This window comes from Strix uralensis, chromosome 9 (genome assembly GCF_047716275.1).
Source record: "Strix uralensis isolate ZFMK-TIS-50842 chromosome 9, bStrUra1, whole genome shotgun sequence".
Lineage (NCBI taxonomy): Eukaryota > Metazoa > Chordata > Aves > Strigiformes > Strigidae > Strix > Strix uralensis.
The window spans coordinates 27142561-27156136 of record NC_133980.1 but is presented as its reverse complement, the minus strand read 5'-3'; the positions used below and the strand labels follow the sequence as shown (position 1 = coordinate 27156136).

Genomic DNA, 13576 nt, shown 5'->3' with positions numbered 1-13576 from the left:
TTAAATATCAGGTCTATCTACATTGCCCTAATGCTCTAATGGTTTTTGTCTCTATAAATAAGGTTGTGTTATTGAAAAAAAACCCCTTTCCTTACATTTAGAAAGTACAGCAGCACGTCAAGAAAGGAGATACTAAATGTGGGCTACTGCCCATTTCAAAATGCACAGAAGTTAGCTGAAATCCCCCTATTAATTTCAAATAGGTTGGGCTACTGTTGAGAACTCTACAGAAAGAATAGGGAATGAAGTACCAGAAAAAACTTTGCTGTCCTGAGATCTCAGAGTTGCTCTCCTGACACACCAGGGGAGAAAAGTCACCACCATCTTAACACCAAATTCAGCTTTAACAATATTATACATGTGAGATCATGAGGGCATGGGCTTCAGACTTGTGTGGCCATCCCATTGATTTACTAGTACAGCAGAAAGGCCTCTAAGATCTGGGAGGACAAATTGCTTTTAACTCTGATACAGCTTAAACCACAACACATGTATATGCTGTTATCATACCAACTTTAAACAGATGCTTGCTAGCCCTAAGATGCATCAGAGCTGCTAAGATTCTCAGAACTGTTTTCCAAAGGCATGAGTGTTTGGTCGCTGGAGGGCAGCATTACCCTGTAGCTGAAGCAGAAGGTGGCAACTTGAATGTTAAAAAGGGCTCTTTAAACGTAAAAACCATCAGAATGAGGTACTGTAAAGACCGTGGAAGTGAGGGCAGACACTGGACTTTAAATTATTTCCTTGGAAAAAAACAAAACAAAACAAAACAAAACAACCCCACAACCCACAAAACAAAAAAACTAGCTGTATTGTGCTACCATGATTAGTTCCATGCCTGTATGTAAAAGGCCAGTGGAATCCTTTTGTTACTTGAAATCTGCACTGTAATTTAAAGTACCCTTAAAACACACTAGGAGGTAGAAGCTTAGGCCTATTGTGATGATCTGTGTGAAAAAGACCTAGGTGGAACCATGCTTTCAGAGAAGCTGGGGAAGTGAGGAGCTAAGAGCAACAGCCAACCGTAATCCCTCCGGGGTTACACTATTGCAACTGGGAGCAAAATTCAACCCTGCAGCAGTGAGACATAAAGCACTTTATATGCAGCTATAAATGGAGTAGCTCTTACCTTATCCTCCAGTAAAAGTTTGCCTTTTCACTGCTTACTGTAGTATTAATGAGCAAAGCAATCAGACACCCTAATCACTAAGGAATGACCTGTTCTGGATTTTTTGCATTCCTAGCTAGCTACCAGATGACAGCAAAATGTCTGGCGTGGAGGTTATTATTGATGTGGGAGTGGCTGTTTCTCACCAAGCGTTCAGGAACGCACCCATGAATAGCTTGGCACCCAGGCCCTACACAAAGTGCAGCCTTGGTTGGAAGAGACAGGCCTATGTGAGCTTGTGTGGGTGAAATTTCTCCCACCACAGCCACCTCCACTGCTACAACGTAGTGCCCAAGTAGGTGAAGGAACCCAGCAGGGTTTCTTCGCAAGAATAAACACAAATTAATAAGATGCAGATGGTCGATTTAGCTCCCATGTAGGTAAATAATTTTTTTTCTGGCAGTTCTGTGATACTGTTACATCATACAAAAATACAGAGATTTATTATTTGGCCCCCTGACAGTGAATGATGTAGCAGTGAGCATGTGCTTACTCTTCCCAGGGCACAGATACCACCAAACGGCTCTCTACTCTGGGAGGACAGTTCAAGCAATCCCTGGAAAAACTAATGAAAATCCTTGAGCAGTGCCAGCCATACTTCATCCGCTGCATCAAGCCAAATGACTACAAGAAACCACTGGTAATGTTTTAACAATATGAGGTCTTGTCTTCAGTAAACTTTTTAATGAGAAAAAGCTGTCAGTTGCTGTGTAGCATTTTATATCTGTACTTCAGCCAAGAAGAGCTGGAATACAGGCTATTACTGCAATAAAGAGTGGTAGGATATAACTTTGTTAATTTATAAAAACATCTATAAAAAGCATCATAGAGTAATAGATGGGAAAAAACCACATAGCTATATTCCTGAGAGGAATTGTAAAAGCCTTTCCTGTAAAGATAAATATAAAACTGGAGAGTTTTTAGCCCTTCAACAAAGGGAGGACAAACAAAAACCATTAGGATCCAACAATGATGATCACACTATGAAATAGCCTGAGAAAGAACAGGAGAGTTGTTGGTGTTTGAGAGAGGGGTGATGTGGCTTAATTTGACACTACAGAAGAGGAGTGGGTTTGTCATTAAGATGCTTGGCTGGAACTCGGGAGATCATGACCCAATTCTACACTAAAACCTTGTATGTGTTAGTCAAGTGAGTTAACTTGTAAAGTACTGCATGTGGCTTAGTGAGCCTATTTTTAATCTGCATTCCAAGAAACTATCAGCACACACGCTGTGCTTTGCATGGCTATGCCCAAAGGGCCTAAGTTGCTACTGCAGTTATTCACACCTGCAAAATGATATGAACAATTTATTGTTCCTCTGAAATTGCAGTTCTAGAATTGAAAATGGTTGCTAAAGCCAGACTGAAGTTAATGGACTGTTTCCACTGCTGATAAACACAAATTTGAAGACCCTTTGGGGGGACAGGCATAAGCCTGTAATGAATTAATTTAGTGCACTAAACAAATAAGAAGTACAATTTAAAAAAGCATAGTAGGCCATTTTGCAGGCACTCTGAGGTTGGAGGTTAATAGATATGTTCTGAGGAATGCTGCATGTGTAGCTTCTTTCAGTGCTAAGTCTCCTCCTTGTCTGCTTTCTCTTTCAGTTGTTCGACCGGGAGTTGTGTATCAAACAGCTGCGATATTCAGGGATGATGGAGACCATTCAGATCAGGAAAGCTGGCTACCCAATTCGCTACAGCTTTGAGGAATTCTTTGAGAGATACAGAGTTCTCTTGCCATGGTCTGTTCGAGAACAGGTGTGTAAGCAAAAACTTGCTTTAAGGCTAATTAACTTTTCCTTATGAGGCTTTAGTCATGCAGTCATGTTCCTCCTTTTCTTGACCATTTGAGCTGAACCACTTTCATTCACTATACTGTCAGCCCAGAGGTCGGTAAGACCTCATCTGTTTCTGTTCTTCGCCCTTTGAAATGCAGGGCAGTAGATCCTTACATAGTACAGCTGCTGTGTTTCACAACCAAGCCCTAACATGATGATGCTTTTGCACATCAGCTGAAGAATGATGCTCGACAGAGCTGTATCCGCATCTCTGAAGCAGTGCTGGGCAAGGATGAAAGCTGGCAAGCTGGAAAGACCAAGATTTTCCTCAAAGTAAGTAAACAGGAGTCTATTGTCTTTTCTCCCAAACAACTGGGTGCTTCACAGTATAGCTTGACCTGCTTGTGCAAGAGTGGTGACCCAGAAGGACTGGGTTCTCTTATAAACTCTCTCTTGAATCTGAGGCTGGATCTTTGTTCCTGAAGGCTGAATAATTTAATGGACACAGATTGTGTAGGAGAGGCTGATCCTGTGCTCCAGTGTTGCAGCTGAAACAGCACAGTGCAATGTATTGGTCTCTGCTCAAGCCTTGAGCATAAAAAAGAACTGGATACCAGCACACTGTCGCAGGGGACCTCCTTGATGGTAGCATCCCCCCAGGTAAAAAAGGTCTTACTGCAGGCAGATTCCCTGCTTGTTTATGGCTATAGCCAGACATGGTGGGGTCAGACGGTGTGCACTCTTCCTATCACAGTTCCATAAATGCGTTTTAATCACAGCTTGCACTACATCATGCTGCTTTGGGGCCTCTTTCAGACCATGTGTCCAGTTTTCAGAAGTTGTGGGGGTGCCTGCTCAGCGGGCACATCCACACTTTCTTTTAACAGGATCATCATGATACAGTATTGGAGCTGCAACGCCAAAATATACTCACAGACAAGGTTCTTCTTATCCAGAAGGTGATGAGAGGATTGAAAGACAGGTCAGTGATCTTACAGAAGGGAATTTGCTTTGATTTGAAGCAGTAATCTTTGTGGTGCAGTTTAACACACTCTGTGAAGGATTTTTGAGTATGAACTGTATCAATCCATACCTTCCAATAGCCCTAAATTCAGTGCTCATTGTGTAACAGTGCACAGTGCATCTATGCAGATTTTGCACAAAGATTTGTTCTGGCTCAGTTTGTTTATTTTCATGATGCTTTTCAAAATGCAGGGCTCTGGCACATGCAGCTTGTATGAAGAGGAAGGGGTCAAAGGAGGATTTTTCGCTTAATGTTTCTAGTAAACAGTAGGCATCTGGAAAACAGGAAATCCCCATGGACTCTGTCCTTCTCAGAGTACAAGAACTCTTATTTAGGATGCTTCTTTGATACAAGACATAGAAAAGAATCAGATAGAAACTAATTAGTCCTTCTCTTTGCCAAGGATGCACAGTTCTTGCATTTTGTCTGGTTTAGTTTGAAATATCTTCGGAAGTGAAATTTAGCCATTGTCAAGTAAATGTTTGTCCTCATTAAATGCTTTACATCATGATTTGTACTTATCAATCTTGTATCCCCCAACCAGAACCATGCTATAGGACTGAATCCTGGTTTGGTTTAGAAATATTCTTGACAGTAGAAAAGCAAGAACTAAAAACAATGACACAAACGCCTCAAAACTTTTCCTGTTTTTTCAAACTCTGCTTGTTATCTAACAGAGTATCATCTCTCCCCAAAAGCCTCACCTTGCTTTTATTTTTAAACCATCAGAGATATGTGCCACTTCTGACAGCCACAGTGTGACAGCTTTTACCATGGGAAGCTCATCTTGCTCAGATGGTCTCCTAGTCCTGGCAGTTAGGACACTGGGGAGCAAGTGGTCATCAGATGGGGGAATTAACTTATCCAGGTTTGATGCAAGGGCTTTTTCAGTTCTTACAGAGCTCTCCTACCACAGCAGTGAATTTGGTCTGCATTTGCTATGAGTATTTTTGCAGCATTAAGGGCAAAGTCAGCTTGGATGTATCACGGTGGATTAGTAATACTTCTTTCTCATCCTTTCTACTAGCAGATGGATAGCGAAGCAAATAGGAAAACACTCTGTGAGCTCAACTGATTCATGCTGCTTCACTTCCAGAACGAGCTGAGCCTAGGTGAAATCTAAGGCCTTTACGTACTGAACAGGTCAGGCAAAATGGCCTATTCTGGCCTCTCCATCAGCATGGAAAGCTGACAAAATGTTTGAGTGAGGATAATTTTGAAGCATGTGGTACAAAAGTATCTGACCAGACTAATCTTTCTGCTGCAACGTAATACTTTTCTTGGGCTACTCAGAAGCAGGAAGAACAGTCCTTGCTGAGCTTCAGACCTGCCCTGGCAAGATGTGTACTAATAATTGAGCTGGTTAGTTTAACAATAGCTTTCCTGACCCTAGTGTTCCTAGACAGCAGACAAAGCCGAGATCAGACTGTAGACGTCCCATAAAAGGAAAAATATGCCACCTTATTCTTTACTATTATCATAAGAAGCAGCAGAAATAACCTATTGTTTGTCACCTCACCTGTCTGTCTGCTTAGGAAGCATTTTCTGAAACAGAGGAAGTCTGCTGTAGCCATACAGTCAGCCTGGAGAGGCTACTGCTGCCGGAAGGATTTCAGAATGGTAAGATGCAGGTGTATATGTAAATATTTTTTTTTTTTAAAAATATATATACACACACATATATATATATTTGTGTGTGTTTATATACTATGCCCTGCCAGACTGAGTGGAGTATTAAGAATGAAAATATTCACAACTGAAGGGAGGAGAGGCAAGATGTCAGGGTGTAAAGTCCAAGCAGGGCTCTGGGACCTCTCAGGGCTTGCTGAACCTGTGACATTTCTGCTTCTGGTGAAATAGTAACCCAACCAACTGCTGACAGGCCTGGCTCCAGTGACCTGACGTATGAGTGATCTCACAGTTCTAGTCAGGAGTCCAAGGCCAGCATTTATGTGTCACCACCATGCTGTGAGCAAAGTGTCTTCCACAGCTGTTACAGGAAAACTGGGAATCTGTAAAAAATTACCAAAAACCCCATTGTATCAATCTCACATTATTAAACATATTGGCTGGTCTTCTATAGATGGTGGGTTTTCTGGGTGAGGAAAGCTACACCATATTGGGGGCACCCACGTATTGTGTATTCATGTGGCAGGGATTACTATTAATATATCCCATACATCCCAGTCACGAGGGGCAGGAGAAGAAACTGCCAGTTTCAGTCAAAAATGTTTTCTATTCTGCATCAGTGATGCAATTCCTGTCTGAAGAGCCAGGCTGTTGTCCTGCACTCTGCCCCATCCTGCTCTGCTGCTTCTCTTGGGATTGTCCCACCCATCTCTCCAAGGATGTGCCTTATTTTTCCATTCATTTGGCTTTATTTCTGCTCTCTTCCTTCCTTTGTCATAATCCCAGGCTATCATTGTCACTTCCTGGAGCCACTCCCTAGAACAGGTCCCCAAAAGCACTCTATATAATCTAGTTAAAAGCCTTTTACTGGCAGAAAACAAAGCATAAAGGGCAGTATCACACTAGCCCCTTCCAGTATCTTTATCCAGTTACTGAATTTGTTATCTTCTACTCATCGCAACTTACTCCCTGTCTCAATGTTTTTGAACATTGTTTTTTCTCCACCTCCTACAGGTTATGCTGGGTTTCGGGCGCCTGCAGGCGCTCTGCCGGAGCCGGCAGCTTGCTAAACAGTATGAAGCAACCCGGGCTTATATCATCAGGCTTCAAGCCATGTGCCGTGGTTATCTAATGCGTCAAAAGATAACAGAGCAGAAGAAAGCTGTGTGTGTTATACAGGCATATGCAAGGGGCATGTTTGCACGCCGAATCTACCAGAGGATGAAGAGGGAGGTATGTTCACAGATACCTTGTGAACATGTTGTTTCTATGAAGTTCTGATAGAGATTTAGTGACCAGCAAGTGTTGCTGTAGCATAGCACTGGATGTGAATATTTATTTTGGGATGTTTTATTTTGAGCTCTTGTCAAATATGAAAGCACAGTTTTAAGCAGACTGATCTTGTTTACATTTGCTTTCTGTGTTCATTATCATGGATCAAAATTTCACTGACAGAGCTGAAATGTTTTTGACAGAAGGAAGCAGAAAAGATAAGATGTGCATGCGTATCAGTCACTCCTGCGAAGGGAAGATAAATTTCTACAGCAAGGCCTGATAATGTCACTTAGGGATCCATCCAAAAGGGAATCCTAATGCAGTGTGTCTTGGTATGCGCTGCCAGAGAAAATCCTGTACTTACTACCTTGGCACACAGGAGGCCTTTCTATGATTTCCTTTCTGTATTAATGCTGTACAAATGAGACGAACCCAGTCTGCAGATTTCTGCCTGTGGTCTGTTCCTTAAAATGCCAAATCTAGAACTGAGTCCATGTGGGGATAAAGTCCTGGGTGGACAGCTTGTTAATGGCAGAAGGGAACTGGCTCAGCAGTTGTGGAAACAGTCACAGATTGGTCCTGTTGCCCACAGAACGAGTATAAACTGGAAGCCAGGAATATCCGCTTAGAAGAAGAGAAACGTCTCATCCAAGTCCTTGGACCAGTGAAAGGAAGGGAAGAAGCTATGAGATTAGAAAAGGTAGGTATGTTGGCGGAGGAACATTGAATGCTATGTTCCTTGGCTGACAAGAGAGCTTGCCCAGCTCACACCTGTGGACTTGCTCAAAGATCTGAGCACCACTGTATTTTAATAAAAAGCAGACATAGTTGTAAACCTATTTGTAACAATGCTTTAGCAATGGGATGAGGCAAACATCTGAGGCATACTTCTGTTTGCAGTATGAGCTGGCACTTTAGCCAAACAGGCACAATACTATTATAGCTCTCTGACACCACACATTTTCAAATTTTAAATAACGTGGGGTTTTCTGTTGCTAGGAATTCCTGGTTTTCCTATCTTGTTGAAAAAGTTCTTGAAAAATTGCACATCATTACCAATAGGCCAACAGTCTATAAGGACAGCTGTAAGAGCAAGGCCCTGCTGCTGCTGTGCTAGGTCTTTGTGCCTGCTTAGCAGAAGCAACATTTGACTTCACATTCCAACACTGCACTAGCAGAGCTGGACCTTGCTGTCATAACACCTTTGTAATAGTATTTCATCCTTGCACCCATTCATTCTAGCAGAATGATGTTCCAGTCATGCCTAACCAGCTTCTATGTTTAAAGGAACACCTGGCTACTCTGGAGAGAGAGGAGGCAGAAGCAAGACAAAGGAGGAATGCTCTTGCCAATAAACCAACAAATCATGATGTTCTGAGTGACCAAGAAATGGTGGACAAAATTTTTGGGTTTTTACCTTCTATGATTGGAGGCCAAGAAGGACAGGCTCCTCTGGGCTTTGAGGTACAGAGCTGCAGACTGGTAATGGGTCACGTTCATTTCTTGTGTAAGGCCATTGACTGTTGGAACTCCATCAGTGGTCAGTTCTGTTTCATGAACTTCTGTACAGTGAAAGAATCACCCAAATTAGTCATCCAGACAGTCTCTTCAGGATCTGCTTTCAGAGATCAGTTCCCAAAAGTTTTTGGTCACATGCAGTTTGGGGACTACGTGTCTTCAAAAGCTACTGCACATTTGTTTCTCTGGCCCAGCAGACACTCACCAAACAATGCCATTCTCTACATTTTGGCATGAACCACATGTTCTGCTGACAGTGCTCTCAGTGATTTTCTGGCTGAAGCAAGCTGGAAGTTCATGACCCAAGTTACCCCATCTTCTTAAATGCAAAATTTGAGATATATTGGTCCTGACAGCTGTGGAGGATGGAATTGGGTAGGGAGAGGTAGGCAGAGTAGAATGGTCTGGGTTAGTGCAGGATGTGAGCAATGAGATAACACCTGGATTTTCCATCAGCAATGTTCTTGCTGAAGACCAAAACAGGAAGGTTACATGGAATGGATGCATCTCACAAGGACAAGCTCTGAGTCACAATGATCTGTTGGTAGCAGCTGAAAATGGCTTTGGGGTTAGCTGGAAATCCAGATTCTGGAGGACCTATGGCCAAGGAAAAAAAAAAAAAAAAGAATATAAGAATATCAGAGTACAGGGAAAGAAAATGTGCTTCTTCCTCATGTTCTGCACAGGACTTGGAAACAAAGTCTAACAAGCTGAACGAGGTGGACCTGGACATGGTTCCCATGAGTGTGGAGCTACAAGAGGAAGCAGATGGCTTGGAAGAGTACACCTTCCCAAAGTTTGCAGCTACTTATTTCCAGGGGTCTTCTACACATACACATATCAGGAGACAGCTGCGGCACCCGCTACTCTACCATGAGGACAAGGACAACGTCCTGGTATCTTGCTCCTTGTTGTTGTTGAACCTGCTCTCTCCATAGACCTGGCTTCTACAGCTCCCCTCACCCTTGGGTCCCCCCCACCTCTGGCACAGACCTGGGAACCAAAGACTTTAGAGCCAAGCAGGTAGTCCTAAGTGCTTGTATGAAAGTAGTAGTTTCCATCAGCATTTTCTGGCACTTTGCAGGCAGGCATTTCACACAGATACCTGCCCAACACAAGATCTCCTTAGTCTGCTTAAAGAGGGAACTCTGGGGGTTGTTTTGACTTCTCCAGATACCCTTTGGGGGCAGAAACAGACTGGAGAGAAGAAGCATCATAGCTCACCCATCTCTCTGCTCTTGTTAGTGCTGCTGGTCTGTGAGTTAGGACAGAAGAGGGAGGCCAAGGCCTCCAATTTTCCTGTTGAACCATAGGGGGATTGAGGGAGTTCTTGATGCTAAGCAGCCTTGCAGGATGGAGGATCCCACGCTGCAAAAACTTCACTTTCTAGTTCTGGGTGTGAGGGCTCCTGGAGGAGTTCACTCCACTGCTTATCTGTCCAAGTGGATAACTGCAGACCACAGCTCAGCCCAGGTATCTCCACCTCACTCCAGCCGCAGCGCACCTGCAAAGTGCCAGTGAAGGGAATGGTGAGAGCTCATCAATCACAGAGCAAATCTCACATTCCCACTAGAGCTGCATTCTCTTCTTTTAGCATGAGAGTGTTGTGAATGTTGCTTTCATGTTGTTTGACATGAAAATAAACTGGTGTAAATGGCAGGAGGAGATGGGAATTTTAACAACTTGGGTAAAGGAAGAAAATGCTCTCATCTAAACAGGCAGCAATGGCATGAGGCCATTGGTTCTCTTGGCAGTGTCTGACTGTGCTTTCTGTCACTACAGGCTTCTCTAGTTGTGTGGGTTATCATCCTGAGGTTCATGGGGGACCTGTCAGAGCCAGCAATGTTTGCCAAGAATGCTACCACCAAGAGCGGCTCCATGATGACACAGATATATGACACACTTGGCAGGAAAAACCAGGTCCAGTTCAGGAACGACAGCCCAAATATGGTAAGAAGAGCAGGCTGTGTTTGTATTTTCATTTGCTTTCCTTGGTTTCTGTGCTGTTCTACTAAGAGTGAACCCTTTCCTGCCACTGTAATTGAAATCCCAGAAGTACAAAAGGGCCCCTGTCAGTCCTAGGACACTGCAGCTCCTTCTGGCAGGAGGAGTCAAAACAAAAACATCTCCATTTAGGCATCTTTCTGTCCTTAATGAATTATTCTTGCTGTGCATTAAAATAATTTTCTATAATGGTAATGTGTGTTGTAGAGAGAAAGCAGAAAGGATAACAAGATTTCAAAGGGGATCTCTTCCCTGAAGCTGAAACGGTCATCCAAGTTGACAGGGAAGGTAAGAGGTGGAAATAAATTGCTTCCCTTAAGTCTTCTTGCCTGGAACCTTGTCTTCACCTTCCGACAGATGTTATGTGACAGCAACCTCCTAGCTATGTATGGGTTACCTGATGCACTGTTCTTCTTCGAAACTACCCCATGTGCACTGCTGTCATGCATCCTCTGGCAGATTAACTCCATCCCTTCCTGATGGAGAGTGACCCCTGAATACAGGGAACAATTTATTATTGAGAATTGTTGGTATTACAGAACAGTTTGCCCAAAGCCCTGAGCAGACTGATAACCACCATGTGCTTAGGGCTGTACAGGACAATACAAGAAAGTTCTCCTAGCCAGTAACAGTGGTGTAACACTGCATTTTATAAATTAACTTGAGAGGGAATGGAGGAAATATGGCCTATTCCTAACTGCCTCTGCACTGAACAGAAAGAGTTTTAGCCAGAAAGATAGACAAGGAATGTCTCTCATTTCTGGGAGAGCTGCCTGGTAAGAGGGGAGGTTTCTAGAGCACTCTGGGGTTCTGCTTGGTTTCTTTCAGGTGACAGACCAGCTGAGAAGTGGAGAAGAGGCTTTCCAAGAGGACAGCTCGATCTCTGAGAGACCTATGTCCAATCTAGAAAAAGTGCACTTCATTATTGGCAATGCAATTCTGCGTCCTGATATCAGGTAGGAAATTTGTACCTCCTTCCTAGGACCAGGCACTCATTACATCAAGGAAACCCAGCATCCCCTTTCCACAGTCCCAGGGCATTTTCCAAATGTGGAAATGTCTCACATTTATCTCTGGGGATTCATGACTGAAAGCCCAAGCCAGTCACATAGAACTGAGACTGTAGGCCACACACCCCTTCTGAGAATGGTTCACCTTTATCAGAGGGGACAGAGAACGACTCCCTTGCTGCCTTCTCTGGTATCTTCATGTTGTAGTTTCAGTCAGCTGCCTCCATGTATGGCTTTCTGAATACCCCACAGATATGCAATAGGGCAGAGCTCAGGGCTGTAACCCAATAACACCTGAAAGTGGAACACAGCCCTAGTATGAGGGAGAAGAAACAGAAGTGCAAGAAATATGTAGTTAATGTACACTAGATGTATGAGAGGTGTTCGTAACCTCAGTTTCCCAATAGCCTGTTGTTGAGCCCTCAAGCAATGTCCCCAGATCAGAGACAGTTGAAGGTGGCTTGCTGAGTGTATCAGCCACTAGAGGAAGAAATCCTGCTCACAAGCAGTGTGAGGCTGGACCTTAGGCCAAGCATGGTGTGAGGATAAGACAGAAGCTGGTTGGTTCTGATCTGACCCTGTGAATTCTCTCCTCCATTTTAGCTTATGCAACACACTTCTGTAACAAAGCCCATAGGCTCAGGCTCTGCCTTGACCTCCATCAGTGGCTGCATTCCTCTCTACATAGTTGCTTTGTTTCAGTCAAGATGCTCCCCGAAGCAGATCCTCAGCTGGCAAAAATTGCCTTCAATTTTTTCTATCATAACAACCACAGGCTAAGTATCTGCGTCTGTGTTTCATCATATGTTCTATCTGAGAACAAAAACCTCATCCACCTTGTGTCCTCCCACATCAGACTTGCCAAATGTATGTTCCAAGAGTCCAGAAAATTTAATATCATTTTTAAGGAGTGGTTTTGTTTGTATGCAGATCTTTGCATCTGTTTCCCATATGTTCTTGCTGCAGGCAACTTGCCTTTTCAGAAGCTTGCTCTGAAGCACCCTTTCCTCCATTCCTGTCCAAGGACTCACTCCAAGTTTACTAAAAATATAAAATTAAGCAGGGTGTCCCCCTACCCTTATCCCAAAATCCACATATGAGCAGACAGACAAGAGCCATGAAATACAAGCTACATACTGTAGAGAGCTTAGAGCGAGTTTTACATGTGGAGGGACAGCAATGCCATTTCACAGCTGGATGACCTGGCAGTTGCTATCCCTGCACAGTCCCCCTGCTTGTCACAGGAGGTTATCCAGCATGGGAATTGCACTTGAACTGCTCAAGTAGCAAGGGGTGGCAAAAGGCACTAAGTATACCTTGAGCCTTTCCCTGCCAAAGGCAATGACACAGTTATTTCCTGTGGTACATTACAGGTGGTATCCTAGCTAACGTGGTTAAACCTAGCTCAGATCTATCTCATCATGCTGCAGTCATGCCCAGCTTGCCGTGGAAACGTAGCCAAAGACAGTTCAGACAGTGAATCATTATCTGTTGCTTTCACATGTTTTATTACAGAGATGAGATTTATTGCCAGATTTGCAAACAACTCACTGAAAACAGCAACAGGAGCAGCTATGCTCGAGGCTGGATCCTTCTGTCACTTTGCCTTGGTTGCTTTCCTCCTTCAGACACATTTGTGAAGGTACACTACTAACCTTTCCTACAGCAGCTTAAATGCCTTAGCTGATCCAGTTTCTTGTGTATTTTGATGTTTTCATATAGATAGCCACATAAACTGTTTGGCTGCCATAGCAGCTGGTGCTGTGATTTTCGCAGAAACTATCTCATCTCATATGCTTATCTGGGAATTTAAATAAATTATTGCTGTACTCACATTTAATTCTTTTTCATTACATGTCATATAAGTGGGATTCTGTTGTTGGTCACAGCCCTCATTTTAGATCTGTAATCTGCAAAGAATCTGACAAATTTTAACCTCTCCAGTTCTGCCTTTCCAACATCTAAAAGGTGTCTCCAGTTACAGTGCTAGTGATTGAATACACTCAGGAGGCCAGTATAAAATCAGCCCCCCATATTTTAATTGTTTTTACCCTCCAGGACCTACAAAATCCAACAGAGATTTGGGCTTTTTCATCATTCATCATTCATTAATTTCCAAATTTAAATGGATGATAAATCCACTTCACTATAGGAAAAAAACCCAAC

At 43.3% G+C, this 13576-nt stretch overlaps 1 protein-coding gene across 1 annotated transcript in view; it reads left to right on the top strand.

Annotated features, from left to right (window-relative positions):
• The window catches only part of MYO7B (myosin VIIB), a 50829-nt gene that overhangs the window by 15360 nt on the left and 21893 nt on the right, over positions 1-13576 (top strand). The window contains exons 16-28 of the mRNA XM_074877422.1: positions 1671-1808; positions 2778-2930; positions 3185-3283; positions 3838-3932; positions 5510-5594; positions 6618-6836; positions 7471-7578; positions 8166-8342; positions 9083-9292; positions 10179-10346; positions 10608-10688; positions 11229-11356; positions 12926-13052. Coding sequence (XP_074733523.1) covers positions 1671-1808; positions 2778-2930; positions 3185-3283; positions 3838-3932; positions 5510-5594; positions 6618-6836; positions 7471-7578; positions 8166-8342; positions 9083-9292; positions 10179-10346; positions 10608-10688; positions 11229-11356; positions 12926-13052 — 1788 coding nt within the window. The remainder of the gene's footprint in view (positions 1-1670; positions 1809-2777; positions 2931-3184; positions 3284-3837; positions 3933-5509; positions 5595-6617; positions 6837-7470; positions 7579-8165; positions 8343-9082; positions 9293-10178; positions 10347-10607; positions 10689-11228; positions 11357-12925; positions 13053-13576) is intronic.